General features: G+C 35.6%; 1 protein-coding gene across 1 annotated transcript; it reads right to left on the reverse strand.

Moving 5' to 3' along the window:
• Positions 1-7,257: 7,257 nt before the first annotated feature.
• Positions 7,258-17,187, reverse strand: LOC108337229 (auxin efflux carrier component 6). The gene is given in 7 exon segments (NM_001329826.1): positions 7,258-7,794; positions 8,551-8,627; positions 8,793-8,950; positions 9,304-9,389; positions 10,301-10,490; positions 15,528-16,102; positions 16,672-17,187. Coding segments are annotated over 7 exon segments (1,584 nt in total). The 5' UTR covers positions 17,103-17,187; the 3' UTR covers positions 7,258-7,727.
• Positions 17,188-17,415: the final 228 nt, after the last annotated feature.

The following is a 17,415-nucleotide window of genomic DNA, read 5'->3' on the forward strand; positions in this document are numbered from 1 at the left end:
TTCAAAATATTCATTGTAGTGTTTGTAAGAACTTCCATTTTAATGAGCAATCGTTTAGTATGGGAAGCTTTTATATTTAAAAGGTTTAAACCCTTTAGTTGTCCCTGTTTATGTGGGCTTTTCCCAGTTTGATCCCCTTCTTATTAGAATCCCCAATTGAGTCCTTATAAGTGCTAATTTGAATCAATTGAGGTCCTGCCATTAAATTTAGTTAACGGAGTTAAGTTTTTGCACACGTGGAAGATTGATGTGTCAAAATTTTAAAATGTGGCATACTGAGAGTTGAACGTGGAATTTAGCAACTTTTTAAATTTTAATAATATGAATTTCTGAAATAGGATTTAGGGTTCATAGAAGAGGAAGAAGAAGCTACAGGTGGCAAAGAAGATGAAAGTAAATTTGTCATTAAATGGACAGAGGATGACCAAAAGAACCTCATGGATATGGGAAATTTAGAGCTGGAAAGGAACACGCGGTTGGAGAATCTTATTGCCAAAAGAAGAAAGGAGATTGATATCTGAGAAGAATCTAATAGACTTAGACTTTGCTGATATTCCCAGTAAAAACCCAAACAACATCCAGAACACCACCGTGAATCTCCTCGCGCGATCTCCTTCTTTCACCTGTAATTCCCAAAATCCAGAAAGCGCAAAAAAAAAAACCAAACCGCCACTCTCCCTGAAATCGCGAGTCTTCTCCTCCATCACTAGCAAAGTGATATAACCAAAACCATTGTCAAGTACAAAACCCATCACCTTGAAGCTGACACCATTTAAGATTTTCTTTTCCCCAAAAGATTTGTACACATCTCTACACTCAATAAGAACATTAGAATCATCATCCTGATCCCGCGTCGCGCTCAGCTGTTCTGATTTGTGCAAGCCCTGGCAACAACCTTGATGTCAGCGAAATATCCATTGGAAGAAAAAAAAACTTTGTGTGTACCCAGAACCCCAGACTCACTTAACACCAACCCCAACAAAAAAATCTGATTATTGAACCAAAAAGCGAAATCAAAGTATAGACATTTACATTGAAATTAACAGGGGAAGAGTCCTGGCTCTTGAAGTTCTGCGGAGATGCGATGCAGGCGCACACAAACTTCCGGTGATCCCTATGACGGTGGTTGGTGTAACGGAAAGTGTTGGGAGGAGGGATTATGGTGGTTGACAGGGAAACCATGGTAATGAGGAATGAAGAAAGGAAAAGAGAAGAGAAGAATTTGTTGAAATCGCCACTCTCCCTGAAACCGCAATCCTTCGTTAGTTAGCCAAACCCACGTCGCGGTAGTGCACCATCTCCCCTTCACGGCGTAGAAGCACGAACAATTTTCCCCAATTTGCTGAAATGCAATTGGGGTGGATTTGATCAACAACCACTTCTCAGATCTACAACCACTTAATCTCCATCCCTTCGTCTAATCTACAACCACTTCTCAGATTTTTAATCCCATTCAATTTGATTGAACCCTAAATCCCATTTCAGAAATCCTAATATTATATTATTACATTTTACCAAAATTCCATGCAGGCCTAAACCATGCCACGTTTCAACTCTCACCATGCCACGTCTTAAAATTTTGACACATCAATCTTCCACCTGTGCAAAAACTTAACCCCGTTAACTAAATTTAACGGCAGGGACTCAATTGATTCAAATTAGCACTTATAAGGACTCAATTGGTGATTCTAATAAGAAGGGGATCAAATTGGGAAAAACCCACATAAATAGGGACAACTAAAGGGTTTAAACCTATTTAAAACTAAAATGTGACTGTAGGTTTTGTAAGAGAAGCGTTGAGAGAGAGGTATTTTTATATTGATTCACTATAACTGAGCTACGTATAGTCTCCTCTATCCTTAGAGGGTTCTACTATAATCTTCAACAAGATTACAACTGAGTATTCTCACCACTCCTGATATACCTAGGCACTCCTGGTATCACCCGATACGCTCCCTAGTTGAGTTTCAACCACTCTTGGTTGTGCAGTATATTTCACCACTCTTAGTATCTCCAATAGCGAATAACTCCTATAACCCTAGATTGGTTGAGTTTCACCCGCTCCTGGTTTCCACCAGACAATCCTGGTATCCTCTAGTACGCTACCTAGATTTCCTTGATTCGCCTTATTTATAGAACAAGCGTTTTAATTCTTTTCAGAATTGCAATCAACGGATTGCTTACAAGTCGTTTAGACGATTACTCCCACAAAGAGGATATTGTTCAATACAATGTAGTCTATAGACTCGATATGTGTTTCTCTCTTTTCTCTTTTCTTACAAATAGTAAGCAAATATTACAATGAAGCTTGAGAGTTGCTTGACTTTGCTTTTTCTCTTCTCAGATATTTTCTTTGAGCTTGAGCTTTACTGTGCTTTTCTTTTAAAAGCTTTTCGTCTAATGATATTTTCGTTGTAAGTTATCCTCTTGATTCTTTCTTCGAATGACCTTCTATTTAGAGGCTCTTCAACATATATCCGTTAGACTAAGCTCTTTAGCCTTGAATCTTGTGTCTTCTCTATCTTGTCGTGTGAAGCAGTCATTGGTTAAAGTCACCTTATTAAAGCAGACTTGCTTTTTCAGTACTTTGCTAGAAGTATGTTGTAATATCTTTCAGGCACGACTTCTAATGGAGAGAACATTCTATGAATGTCTTCTTTGTCTCTAACATCCACTTTTGATATATTTCAAATAAAGTAGGTGGATGCGTGTAGTAGGTTATCTCAATATAATAGAGTAGATTGTGCATACAACATATATGTCTTATCTCTTATCACTTTTGTTGTTTTTGAACATAATGCTTGTTCAAAACAACAAAGTGCTTTTTACATTTTCTACGGTTGAGGTAGCGTTTATCATTTATGTTTTTCTCTAAGATACCAAGTATTGAGTAAGAAATTAATCGTTAGACAAAGTGAAAGGTTTAAGTCATGGTATAATCTAGAGCAAAAGTGTTTAGCAAGTTTCGTCTTCTAAATGTTTTTGGATCTTAATTTAAGACTTTTAAAGGGTTTAGTCAAAGATGTTGTCTCGAAAAATTTTCACTTCTTGAGAGTTCAACAAATTACCATTGGACCACCACCGGACCACCTTCACCAACCTCCTTGCACCATGGGACCACCTTCACTAACCTCCTTGCACCACGATGTCAGAGCGGTGCAGCGAAATGGTTAGCATGGACAACAAACCAAGAGGAGGGTGAATTGGTTTCTAATCGCAGATCGCGCCTTTAAATATTTTCTCTTATAATTTAAATTCCTTAACGATAAATTAAAACAAATAAGAGTATAAGGAAGAGACAAATTTGCATAGGTGATTTTATACTGGTTAAGATCACAATGAGCCTACGTCCAATTGTTAATCTCAAATGAGAATTAACGATCCACTATCACAAACCAACAAACTGTTACAATCACAAAGAAAATAAACAAGTTTAAGGTTAGAACAATTCTCTTGTTACCCAAGAGATGAAACTCACTTCCCTTGAAAGCCAAAATGAATGAGCACCTCCTTCGAATGCTTCACGAAGGATGATCACCTCTTTGAATCTTCACAAAGGATGACAGACTTTGACTCAGCAAAAGCAACAACACTCAATCACAATTCCTGTAAAAGTTCTTGCTCTATACCCACACCAAGTTCTCAAAGCCACAAGTACAAGGGTTACACAAACTCTAAAACACACTTATCACATCACATAGCAAAACAGATAAGATTTTCAAAATTTACATATTTTGTATTTTAGAATGAGAGTCACAATCCAATTTATAGAGATCTCACTCAAGGATACCTTCAAAAAATAGTTGTCAGCTATTTAACGGGTGATAATCGATTATCTAAATGTGACAATCGATCATGCCTTTAATGTATGCACAACGTTAAAAAACATGCTTGAAAATTCTCATACTTGTTCGTGATAATCGATTATGGTAAGTAATAATCGATTATGGATAATCAATTATCATTAGTTGGTAATCGATTATTGCAAGGTAAAATGAGTTTTTGAAAAAAATTTAACACATAATACATGTAATAAAGGATAAATAATACCCTATACATAAAACTACTGAATTACAAAAGGCTTTAACATAAAAACAAGTCTTCATGAAGACATTCTTGTAACTTGAGCAATTGAGACTTGACTTTAGACATCAAAACTTCTAAGCTTCATCTTTATGCTAACACACGAAACTTCAACCACAAATACACGAGGACCACGGACCACACAAAGAAAAAGGAGAATGAGAGGAAAATGAGAAAATGGTCGGTGAGAGGTGCACATATAGTCAGGGACAGGAAGTGTGATTAATGAAGCAGTCGAAAAGTGAAAAGTAGATGAAACACAGTAAATTTGCTTTAACTACCATCATTTAATTTTTATATGAGGGTATTTTCGGAATGGGAAGGTGTGCACGTGGCGGTGGTGGTGCAGGGAGAAGCTTCTTAACATGTTCTTCCCCGGGCCTCCACAATCATATGTGGGAGAACCGTCCTTAATATTTCACTTTGGAGACTTTAAGAATATGTATGATAAACTCAAAACTCATCACAAGTTAAATTAACAAAGGAACCCCATCTATAAAGGTTTTATCACTAAGAAGATTTCAAGAAAAACTCTAAAAATCTCATCCAAAATAACAAGGATAAGGATGTTACAAAGATAATAAAATCTGGAAAACATGTAGCTTTGTCAAAAACAAGTCTCATCGTATTCTTGTTGGTGAAAAGAAAAGGGAAAAAACAATAAACAATGTTAGTCCCACTTTTTTTCTCTTCCAGGTTTGGTAGCTTATTTGCCTATGCTTTTTGTGAATGGCATAACGAAAAAGGCAAAATATTGATAGATGAGAATTTTTCAAAGAAAACTTGTATACAAAAAATCATGATGCCACTTTCAAATTCAAAATTTTTAGATAATATATTTATTGATTTTTTTTTCTTTTGTATATTACTAGATTTCTAATTTCAATTAATTGTGGCCATTTTTATTAGAAGGTTGGTTTAAGCCTAACTCAACCCCACAAAACCGGCTTGTAAGGTGAGGTTTGCACCTCAATTATATATTATCATTTGGCCTTATCTCTAGTCGATGTGGGACTTCCAACACACCCCCTTCACGCCGAGGTATAGACATCTCGTGCGTGATAGTAGAAATTGGGTGGTCCAATAGCGGCCCGATTGCGGGTGGAAGAGAAGAATAGAATGCCCACTTAGAACTCGCTAGGATAGGTTCTAACCATGGCTCTGATACCATATTAGAAAGTGAGTTTATGCCTAACTCATCCCCACAAAACCGGCTTGTAAGGTGAGGTTTTCACCTCACTTATATATTATAATTTAGCCTTATCTCTAGTCGATGTGGGACTTCCAACACACCCCCTTCACGCCGAGGTATAAACATCTCGTGCGTGATAGTAGAAATTGGGTGGTCCGATAGCGGCCCGATTGTGGGTGGAAGAGAAGAATAGAATGCCCACTTAGAACTCGCTAGGATAGGCTCTAACCATGGCTCTGATACCATATTAGAAAGTGAGTTTATGCCTAACTCAACCCCACAAAACCGGCTTGTAAGGTGAGGTTTGCACCTCATTTATATATTATAATTTGGCCTTAACTCTAGTCGATGTGGGACTTCCAACACACCCCCTTCACGCCGAGGTATAGACATCTCGTGCGTGATAGTAGAAATTGGGTGGTCCGATAGCGGCCCGATTGCGGGTGGAAGAGAAGAATAGAATGCCCACTTAGAACTCGCTAGGATAGGTTCTAACCATGGCTCTGATACCATATTAGAAAGTGAGTTTATGCCTAACTCAACCCCACAAAACCGGCTTGTAAGGTGAGGTTTGCACCTCAATTATATATTATCATTTGGCCTTATCTCTAGTCGATGTGGGACTTCCAACACACCCCCTTCACGCTGAGGTATAGACATCTCGTGCGTGATAGTAGAAATTGGGTGGTCCGATTGCGGGTGGAAGAGAAGAATAGAATGCCCACTTAGAACTCGCTAGGATAGGCTCTAACCATGGCTCTGATACCATGTTAGTAGTGGGTTTTAAGCCTAACTCAACCCCACAAAACCGACTTGTAAGGTGAGGTTTGCATCCACTTATAAACTAAGAATTGACCTTATCTCTAGTCGATGTGGGACTTCCAACACACCCCCTTCAAGCCTACAAGCCGGTTTTGTGGGGATGAGTTAGGCATAAACTCACTTTCTAATATGGTATCAGAGTCATGGTTAGAGCCTATCCTAGCGAGTTCTAAGTGGGCATTCTATTCTTCTCTTCCACCCGCAATCGGGCCGCTATCGGACCACCCAATTTCTACTATCACGCACGAGATGTCTATACCTCGGCGTGAAGGGGGTGTGTTGGAAGTTCCACATCGACTAGAAATAAGGTCAAATGATAATATATAAGTGAGGTGCAAACCTCACCTTACAAGCCGGTTTTGTGGGGTTGAGTTAGGCATAAACTCACTTTCTAATAATTTTGATTATAATTTAAAATAATATAAACGCTTAACACATACATTGTACACTCGCTTCTGCTTTATGAAACCAGTTATATTTATATTAAATTAACTTCCTTAAAAATAAAGAAATCAACTACCAAATTTATCGAGTGTGATATGATTCAGACGGGTGTGGATATTCATAAAATGTATTTCTTCGACCCGTCTCATGTCATCCATATATAACTGAAGTTTTCTTTTTTCTAAATCGAATTGGGATTTCCTTCGCCTAAAAGTCTTATTTCCAGATCAGGTTAAGCAGATCGTAAATAGGCCCTGGATTATTTAGCAGCTATAAATATGCACTGCTATTTGCTTTTGGTACTTGAGAAATACTTGTGTTACATATATAAAAGTGCTTCAGATCTTTGGGAAGGAAGTTTCCAAATCTACTTCTTATCAAGAGCATAATCAGTTATATGTATTGCTCTTTCACCTCAAAAGAAAGAAACTGTGATGTTGAAGGCTTATGCCAGAAGAAATCCTGTAGGATTAGGACTCATTCAATTGTTGTACATTATAATAATTTGTTGGAAAAGACACATAAGGGAGTTATAATAAGTAATAACCTTATTTTGATACTGTTGCATGTAACCCCACCCTTGTTCCATTAAAAGAGAAAATAAGAATCTGCTTTTGAAAGCTTAATTCAACTGTGGTAAGGCCTTGTTTCACATACAATCAATTAATATATTCTCATTGGTTTGATATATTGAAGACAAAATCATAAATCACCTTAGAGTGCCATAAATCTGGCAAAATGTCGCCTTCCAACTTTTATATGAGGGAGGAGGGGTCAACATTTGTTCCCACAAGCTTTTCCAACCTCCAACAAGAAAGCAAGTTTCCTACCTTAATAATTGGTCATGATAATATTTATTTCCCTTTCGGCTACCACTAATCTATGTAGTAGCAGGGCATGTCTAAAAATATAAATCCTAGCTACAACTCTCTGTCATTTCTGTCACACCCTTAACACTTGTGTCTTTTGAAAAAGTTTGGCCTTACCAAAGTCAACCTTCTCCGCAGGTAGTGTCTACAATAATGGACAACCTTCGTATATAATTGTGGTCGGTGCTGACAGAATCATGGAGAAACATGGAAGCTTTCCAATATGTGTATATATATTACCCCACCTAGTCTAGTAGGGTTATTATAGTTTGGATAATACTTTTCTTCTCTAAGGTTGTAACTTCTCTTCGTTCCCTTCATATGCCAAGAAATATGTAATATAAGAGACTTATCGGTAAGGAAACCAGCATACCAAAGATAACCCTGCAAAAGAGAAAAAGACAGCAAATGTTAATTGAAATTTAACATTAACTTGACTTAATTTAACCTAAAGGGTGACTAGAAAGGTAAGCTAGGATGGTGTTAAAGTCTTACTAGACCAAGTTTTGCATAGAGCCTTCTCTGGGTTTTCAGTATCAAGAAAACACTTCGTGTACTAATGATTACCTACTAACAAGGTAAAAGAGGGTGCTCGAAAATGCTTTTAAGGTTAAAATTTTGAGGGAAACTCGTCATGAAAAAGGCAAATGCATTTTGAATCACAATTAGCACACATAATTATGTATGTCCAAGTTATACACGCCCTGGTTGTTAGGGACAATATGTGTGATAGATTCGGTATCCTATCTTAGCTAAAGCCGCATAATAATCAACTTATTATGTGGGGCATGTTAACATACAATACTCTTTGCTTAGTCTTCGCATCATTTCATTTTCTGAGTACTTTATCCTCCAATCAACCTTCTACAATGAATATTACCCCACTCTCACTCAACTATCACCTTGATGTTGTATCATTAAACTATTCTGGGGCCTGACTTCTATAATCAAGAAAGTGAAAAGCATATTCTTACACATATAATCCAATTTAGCCAGCAACGACAACATGACATGCAGCACTGAAATTTTATACATCTTTAACATCAGTTTGAAACATTTTCAATTTATTAAGATGCTACAGGCATTGAATCAAGTCCAAATAATGAGGTCTCAGAAGCAAAAAATTCCTTGCTTACTTACCCTGTGCTCAAAATATCAGGATGCAGGCCATATTCTCTGGCAAATACAAATGGCACTATCCCCTGTGGAAGAGCAGCCTGGAAGTATAAATTGAGGCAAACTTAGAAACATAAGTACGGCAATTTCAGCTATTGGTCTAACTGTAATATATTAACTTTTGCCTTTAGCAACATATGAGGTACAATTTCCATGTGGTGCGTGCAGATGTGAAGTCATTCCACATATATGCATAGCTCAAATACCTGTACAATGGCAGTGTGAAGTATGTCATGTCTCAATCCAATGGCAATGGAAGATGCAGACATTACAAGAGGTCCACACAGGAAGCGAATAAGCATGCCCATAACTGCCCTTTTAGTACCGCAGGCTATGATACGGGGCTGAAGGGCCATGAAAAGCCCTGCACATTTGGCAATGTGTATCTGTCACTGCTTTTGTATAGAAATAGATATATGACTACTAATTTTCTACTCTCCTCTTCATTTTACAGCTGGGTTCATTTTTCCTCCAACATCACGTGCTATAGGGACATATTACATTTATGAGAAATGATAATTTGATAATGTCATAACAAAAATATTCTTAATTATAACATTTCATATGATTAAATTATTGTACTTAGTTTATATTTCAGTTTATTCAATATAGATACTTGTTTTTGTTATGTTTAAACACAGAGGTAGTGTATATGAAACTAATATGCACGGGTATAATATTATAATTAAAGCTGTTTATATATATGAAATGTAATACCTAAGCTAAACATAGCCATCCCAAGGCCGGCATCTGAGATGATTTTGACGGATGATTTGATAAGACTTGGCATTTCCATATTCCATCTGTAAAATCACATCATAAAAGGTATAAAATTTACATAGCTGCTAATTACACATGCATAAAAGGTTTTTTAATATGAAATTTTACCAAGGGAGAAATAGTTCAGTCTAAAGTGAAGAAAGTTGGTTGAAAATGAACGAAAAACAAAAAATAAAATAGAAAATGAAACTGTGTGAATGAAAGAAAGTGAATGGAATGGGAGAGAAAATAACAAAAAGTGTGACTATGTGTTTCATGTGAAATAAGAAAAAGAAATGTGAATATTGTTATATAAATGATAGTTATATCTTTAGTATAATTCCTGCATAAGATATTAAAGACAAATACATTTAATCACTACGTAACCAATTATGAGTCCTACATAATGGATTATGTAGATCATTCAGACTATATATTGGGGAAATATATAATTCATTATGCATAACTTTCAATATAACCTCAAAAAACGAGATGAATTTGACGAGAAAAGAGAAGTATGAGTGGAGTTGACAGGATATAGGTGGGAAGATTGAAAATTTTGGTAAAATGAAAAATGGACATATATATAAGTATGAGTGGTAGTTTTGAAGAGTGAATGTATGAAGAATAGAAAAGAAATAAGAGAAAAACAAGAGGACAATACAAACTTAACCTTTCTCCTAAAAAGTAATAGAAATATACAATATAACTGATTCGTGTTTATTATGTTAAACACATCACCTATTATATGCTAAAATAAAAAAACAAGCGTTTATATGATGATCATAAATTATTATAATTTGAATAAGTAAAATTACTTTTGTTCATTTATTTTTCATGAAACTATCTCTTTTCTTTCACTTATTTTTTGACTTTTTCTCTTTTTTACCTTATTTATTTCTTGTTTACATCAGTATTATAGTTACTTTCCGGTAAAGGGTTGTGTATGACTTACTTGAAAGAGACTAAAGACCAAAGAAGTCCTAATACACTGGAATATGTATTAGGATTTCGGGAAAGTTTTCTTCCTACTACAACCAGTATAAGCCTCATCATGACAAAAGCATGTGGCATTTTCTGCTCCTTCGCATTTGTGTCTTTAGGGTCTGGGACTTTGGTGCTGTCTCTGAAGCTCATTTCTTTATCTGTCATAATTGCCAAAAATAATTAGAATAAAAAACACAATAAGCTCGATCTTTTACCACCTGCATTTCATTGAGTATGAATAATTAGAAGGAGACTTACATGACAATTAGGAATAAAAAAATAATATTCTCACGCTACTCCGCATAAAGATAAATATATAAACACCCATCACAGGATCAGTACCTATGTAACAATCTAATTATAAATAATTTAAAAAATAAAGCATAATAATTCAAATATCTTATTTATTAGTGTTTGATTATGAATGCTCTTTCATACCTATTCGAAAGCCATTGAAGATGTGATCATGAACATAATATAAAAGGATAAACAAAATGTAATAAAGCAAGCTGATCATGAATATAGTATAAAAAGATGTTAAAAATGGATGTAAGAAATATTTCTTAAAAAAATCTTTTACTTGTTTCTTTTTTCATCACTATTTTTACCAGAAACAAATTTATTCGAGTTGAATAGTACAAATAGAAGGAAAAGTAAAAAATTGAAATGAAAAAAGAAAATTCAGGGGCCTATGATTCGGTGTTATGATTTGGTAGACTGTACACCATTTTCACCACCAATTAGGGAATGATATTACTTCTATCATCATTACACACGTGCTCTCTTCCAAATGATGGCTACTATCAATTAAGCTTCTGACTAAGCAAAGTGGCAAATATATATATATATATATATATATATATAAATAATTCTATAATGCTTTGACCACTTGGATTTTTTTATATATTTTAAGTAACTATATGTTTTGGCGTGAGAGGGTAGGAGGGACCACCTGTCTAGTGCGCGAGAGTACTCTTTCAGGATCTAAAATCAAATTATGAAGCCATCCTGTTAAGTCCTTTTTCAGAGTTTAATATATGCATAGTCATTTCTCACGTGCATAGTTTACAGTTTATGATGGAAGATAACCAAAACCATAATTCGCTTCAAGAATTAACAAAGTTGGGATAATACTTTCGCAAAGGAAAGCACTAAGAGCTAAAAATAAATAAAAATCCAAGTTTCTCTTCAAGAAAAAACCCATGCTTAACCTTTTGTTTTTCTTTTGCTTCGGAAGTTTAAATCTTAGATTTAACTGAAAAATAAAAAAGAATTATTTAAAATTGTTTAAGGTTAAATAAAAACCAGATACATACGTTTTACTTGATTTCACGTCAAATTGACACTTGCTCTTTTTGTTACCTATGACTTCTACCAAGGAAAGAGAAAATTGCCGTTGTTTTCACCTCGTTCCTCTGTTGCTCTATAGTCTAAAATTTCCATACCGACACATGCACAGTGGTAAACAAAAGAATAAATTAAAAATATGAATTTATTGTAGAATATTTAATAGAGAGTAAAATGAATGGAGTTTCATATAAATTTTTTTTACAACAATATATATATATATATATATATATATATATATATGACTAAGTAAAACAATTACAGATCAACCAATTAAATAGTTATATAAAATAATCTATCTTAAAAAATCATCATAACGAAGAATATATTTTATTGATGAACATTAACAGTAAAAAAAATTAAAGCCTTTATTTTAAACAATAACAATATGTAAACAATCACACACACATATTTATATGTATAATACATCATATACCTCATTAATATTTATTATTTCTATCTGTATTTTTTCCATATTTTGTTTATTATCTAGTATTCCGGTATCCACAGATTATTTTACTATTTAATATACTCCAAGTCAGTGAAAAAGGATAGAGAGATACTAAAAAAGGAAATCTTAAATAAAGAGACTTCCCATCCACAATGCATAGGCGAGAAGAGAAAAATGCCAAGAAGTACTAAAAATAATGCAAGAAGAGAACAAAAGGAATATTAAATAATTGTAATTATATATATATATATATATGTATATATATATATATATATATATTCATTCTATTTGGCTTCATCCAAAAATAAGATAGTTGAACAAATTTATGAGGAAAAGAAAAATGAATGCTTAATTATGAGTATGACACGAGCAGTGAATTGGTAAGAGTAGGACAAAGACCATTGCTGACGATGGTCGGGGACAAAACGTACGCACAGTGTCTGAAAAGCTCGCATGGGCATGCGCAAGCTCAACCTACAAGAACGAAGGTTTGATACTTCTGATTTACAAGCCAAGCAAACACACTGCCATAAAATGACATGTCTTTCCTTCATTCCCGCATACGACACTGTTCATTCACGGGACCGTTGCTATTATCCATCAGATACTATCATCACCACTAATACTTATACGTTTTTAACTGAACAATGATGTTTCACACTCGATCAAACCATTAAGATAATTATAAAATAATATATTTTTATATTCATTGGACACACTCTACAAAAATAAAATAATTATAAAAAATAATTTTTGTATTTTTTTAAAAAATAATATTAAATGAATATAAAATATTTGTATCTTAAACATCATTTTTCAAATCAGAAGTTGTCAAATGCTAATGCAGCACATTATAATGTTAGTACAGAACTTCAAAACTCTATTCTACTTTTTACTTAGACAAGACTATCATAATTCATAAATTTTATTTGTTAGACAGCTACAATTTATTTATAATATATATATACAGTTATATGTATTCACTTTTTGTTCGAGGATAGTTCAAAAAGTTGTAATAAAAAGTATAATATGAATAAATAAAGAGCAGTGCAATGTGTAAAAGGTCAGTCTGTAGACAGAAAAGTTCCCAAATATCACTACTGCTTTATGTAAATTATTAAAATTATAAAAACTTATATTTACGACCTTTACCAAAAAATTCCTTCTAATGAATTACATTTAGTTGAATATGGGGAATAATTTTTCTTATATGTATTCCATTTTAAAAGAAAAAAGTCCTTACAATTAAATATTTTCAGATATGTGCCAAGTTAACAGCATATATATCAAGCAGATTACTCTGCTCCTACTGGTTCCTCAAATTTAAACTCTTAAGAAAAATTGAAATTCACGAATACCAATAATATTCATACTTTTTTTATTAAATAACAATATTAATCATTTACTTAGATATATTTTTTCTGTATTTTTATTATTATTGTACACATTTTTTTTCTTTTATCTTCCGATTTTACCTATGTATACGCCTAGCTAATAATTACAACCATCATTTTTAATTTAAGAAATATAGTATGAGGCCACCGAAAAATACAAGAGGTTTGAGAAAAAAACGGGAATACGAATTGTGCATAAGATTCTCGATGAATGATCTTAACAAACAAATAAACCGAGATATATAATGTTTGTCATGAGATTGCTTGATAAAAGATAATGGTTAATTCTCCTAGTGGGTTTTTTTTGGTTTGATTCCGTTTTATTAGAATTTTTAATTTAGTCCTAAAAATTATTAATTTGAGTCAATTAGGTCCTACCGTTAAATGCTTAGCGGGATTAAGTTTTTTATGAGTTGGGACGTTGACGTGGCCAGTTTTTGCCACATCACTCCTGTCACACCAGCGTCATCTTCTCCAACATCTCCAACAGCAGAAACCCTAATTTCCCTTCAGATTGAAACCTTAGTCGTCGCGAGCAAATTTCTTACTAAGCAACTCATATATCTGCAACACAAAAACCGCTTTAATGGTAACTCCTTCAGTTCTAGGAATCAAGATATCCCTCTTGTTATGTTCATCAAGCACCATTAACCTCTCTCCACGAATCCCCTTTGCAAACCTCAATCGAAAATCACTGGCCATATCGAACCCTTTCCCATGCTACCATCTCAACATTTTGGGAGAGGTTTGGAACAAGTGGAGTGTGCCTCTGGGTTCGCTGAATTTAGGGTTGTTGGATTGGGAATGGGATCAAAAGTGAACCCTAAATTAGTTTCTTGATAGACTATTCATGCAACTCAAATTTTATTTTTCCCCAAATCTTTGAGAGACAATAAGTTCTCTTCCTCTCGTGGCATAGTGAGTGTTGCAGTGGCAGGTTCCGAGTTATGATTTAGGGTTTCCTTTTGTCTCTGCTATTCACGATTGTGATTCTTGATGGTTACGAAATGAAAATTTTGGGGTTTAGGGTTTCGAATTAGGAATTTAGGTTTTTTTGTTATCTTAAAATTGAGATTTTTGGTTTGGGAATTCTTTTTAGGAGCTCTGTTCTTGTTTCTCAAATCATGTTTGAGGTTCGAATTCTGGTTTGGGAAATCTTATTTCTTGATCTGGTTGCATTTTCGTTTGGGGTTGTTTGTGGTGGTTTTCACCTTTAAAGTGGCCTGCAATGGCGGACACCAGTTCAGACTCGTTTTAGACTTGATGGCAGTGGCTTTGGGTTCTGTGATTGGCTATGGAGAGGAGTCAGGCTTGATGGTGGCGGTGCAGTGAAGGCGTTACTGGCATTTTCACGATGGCTTCACAGTTGCGACGCAGTAAGGTGGTGACGCAACGACTTTACAGAGGCGACGCTAGGGTTTGACGCAACGGCTTTACAGAGGCGACGCTAGGGTTTGCTCGCAGCAGCTAGAGTTTCAATCTTGAGGGAAATCAAGGTTTCTGCTGTTGGGGAAGATGAAGTTGACGTGACAGGAGTGATGTGGCAAAAATTGGCCACGTCAACGTCCCAACTCATCAAAAACTTAACTCCGTTAAGACAATTTAACGGCAGAGACCCAATTGACTTAAATTAACATTTTTTAAGACTAAATTGAGAATTTTAATAAAACGAGATCAAACTAAAAAAACTCAAAAAAAATATATATGAACTTTTAACCAAATATGTTTGTCATAAAGAAGAAGAAAAAATTAATAATATTACAAACAAGCCATAAAGAAAAAACCTAAGGAATATATTATTAAATCATTAATATATAAATTGTGTGCATCACAATTCGATTTCTATTTAGAAGAAATGTTAATTATACATATTCTTTTAATTCTTTGACCTAATATAATAGTTTTAAAAAATTGTAATTAATAATACAATATATTTTAGATAAAGAACAATAAACAATAAACCTTGACAAAAAGTTAAAAAACCAACTCACTCATACACGTACCTGAGAGAGTAATGTCCTTGCAACCTTGTCTCTCTTCTCCTCTACCGCATTTCCCCGGCGACTCCCACACCACCCTGGCCACCGGGGATGACTGGAGGCACACTCTTCCTGCGGTGACCGGTGAACACCCCCAGACGGGGGTGCCGGCCTCCATCTCGTTGAAGTTTGAGGCCCGTGGCGTGGGCTGCAGCGAGTATGCGTCGGAGGAGGCGTAGCCAGAGAGGTGGGGGCTGGCGCCGGCGGGGGGGTCGCCGTCGTGCAGGTGCAGAGGCGTGTTGATGGAGAAAATGTCGGCGTTAGAGAGGTTGGAGGGCCGCGGAGTGAGCACGGCGGCGTTGCCGATGGAGCAGCTGGACTCCGGCGCCGACGAAACGGATCGCCGGATCCGCACCCGGATCCGACCATGGTCGTCGGTCTCTGACTCCGTCCGCAGCGGCATGTCGTGGCCGTCGAGCGATATAACGTCGCCGTCCACCTCGAATTTCGTGATGGACGCCGCCGCTTGCCCCGGAAACTGCCTCTGGATCAAAAGCGTCGCCGCTCGGTACTCGAACAGAAACAGAAGCAAAGTATACCTGAAGAAAAACACCATTCACCACATCGTGAGTTCAGTCAAAATTGGAAAAAGGTACTTGAACTGAATGCAAAATTAAACCAACGCTTCTCAAAATAAGCTCAAATAAAACATTCATTAATCTTGATTATGCATTTGCATTTGCATTATTCCTATAAACAGTGATGTCAGTATTATAAGTGGTTAATGGAAAACAACGATTAAAATTTGTTAATAGAAATCAATGCAGAACTATCTATTATTGATAATTTTCAATTAAAATTATTTATTTATTTCTTTCTTATGAGCTAGTCCTATAGTATTTTCCATTAAAAAACTAATATGATATTGGGAAATAATCTATCTCTAAAAAAAATGAAAAATATCTTAAAATGTATATTTTGCAGTTAGAAGAGAAATTTAATTTTTCCACTAACTTTAAAATCAATTAATTTAATATATTTCAAAATACCAAAATCGGTTAGATATATTTTGAGATTATAGAAAAAGAAATAGTAGAAAATTTAGTAATAATATTTGACGTTTGAGTTCACGGTGATGAAGAGTTGGTGAAGTTAGTTAGTTAGTTACCATATGATGCATTGGAGGACGAGGAGTTGCACCATGAGGGAGTGGGTGAAGTCGCCGTACATGGCTTGGAGGAGGGGAATGCCCATGACGAGGGTGTTGGGGAGAGTGGCGAGGGAGAAGAGAGTGATGAGCCACTCCAGGGAGCCTTTGGCGAAGAAAAGGGCCCAAAGCGAGAGGAAGAGAAGCACGAGGAGCTTGGAGAGTGTGTCCGCGATGATGAACCTCGTGTTCATTTGGTACGGGTTGTTCATCGAAATGAAGTGGAAAGAGAGCACCGGAATGGCGAAAACCGCCACGAATCGGTTTATGCCCGAACACTGCTCCGGGCTGAACATCTTGCACCATTTCACCGAACCGTACGCCACCAGCATTGCGAAGTACAGAGGCACCATGGCGCACATCACCTTGTACAAATCTTCTCCGGTGATCATCTGATTTATAATATAAACTATGAAGTTGTTTTGCTGTTGTGGATATAATTTGGTATGATGTGAATGTGAGTGCTAAAAGAGTGAGGGGAATGAAAATAGAGGGGTTTTAATTTATAGGGTATTTTTGGACCGGTTTGCCCTTCTCAAAAGGTTTGATTTACTAGGAAGGTATTGTGGGCAGTGCTGAGTAGTGTCTGTGGTTGTTAGGGTTAATGATTGGCATGAGTCAATAGAGCGAGTCTTGATCTCATGCTTTCTTTGTCGTTGTTCTTCAAAGAAATTGAAGAGCAGTGATAGTACTTGTAAATCATGA

The sequence above is a fragment of the Vigna angularis genome, chromosome 7, assembly GCF_016808095.1.
Source record: "Vigna angularis cultivar LongXiaoDou No.4 chromosome 7, ASM1680809v1, whole genome shotgun sequence".
Taxonomy (NCBI): domain Eukaryota; kingdom Viridiplantae; phylum Streptophyta; class Magnoliopsida; order Fabales; family Fabaceae; genus Vigna; species Vigna angularis.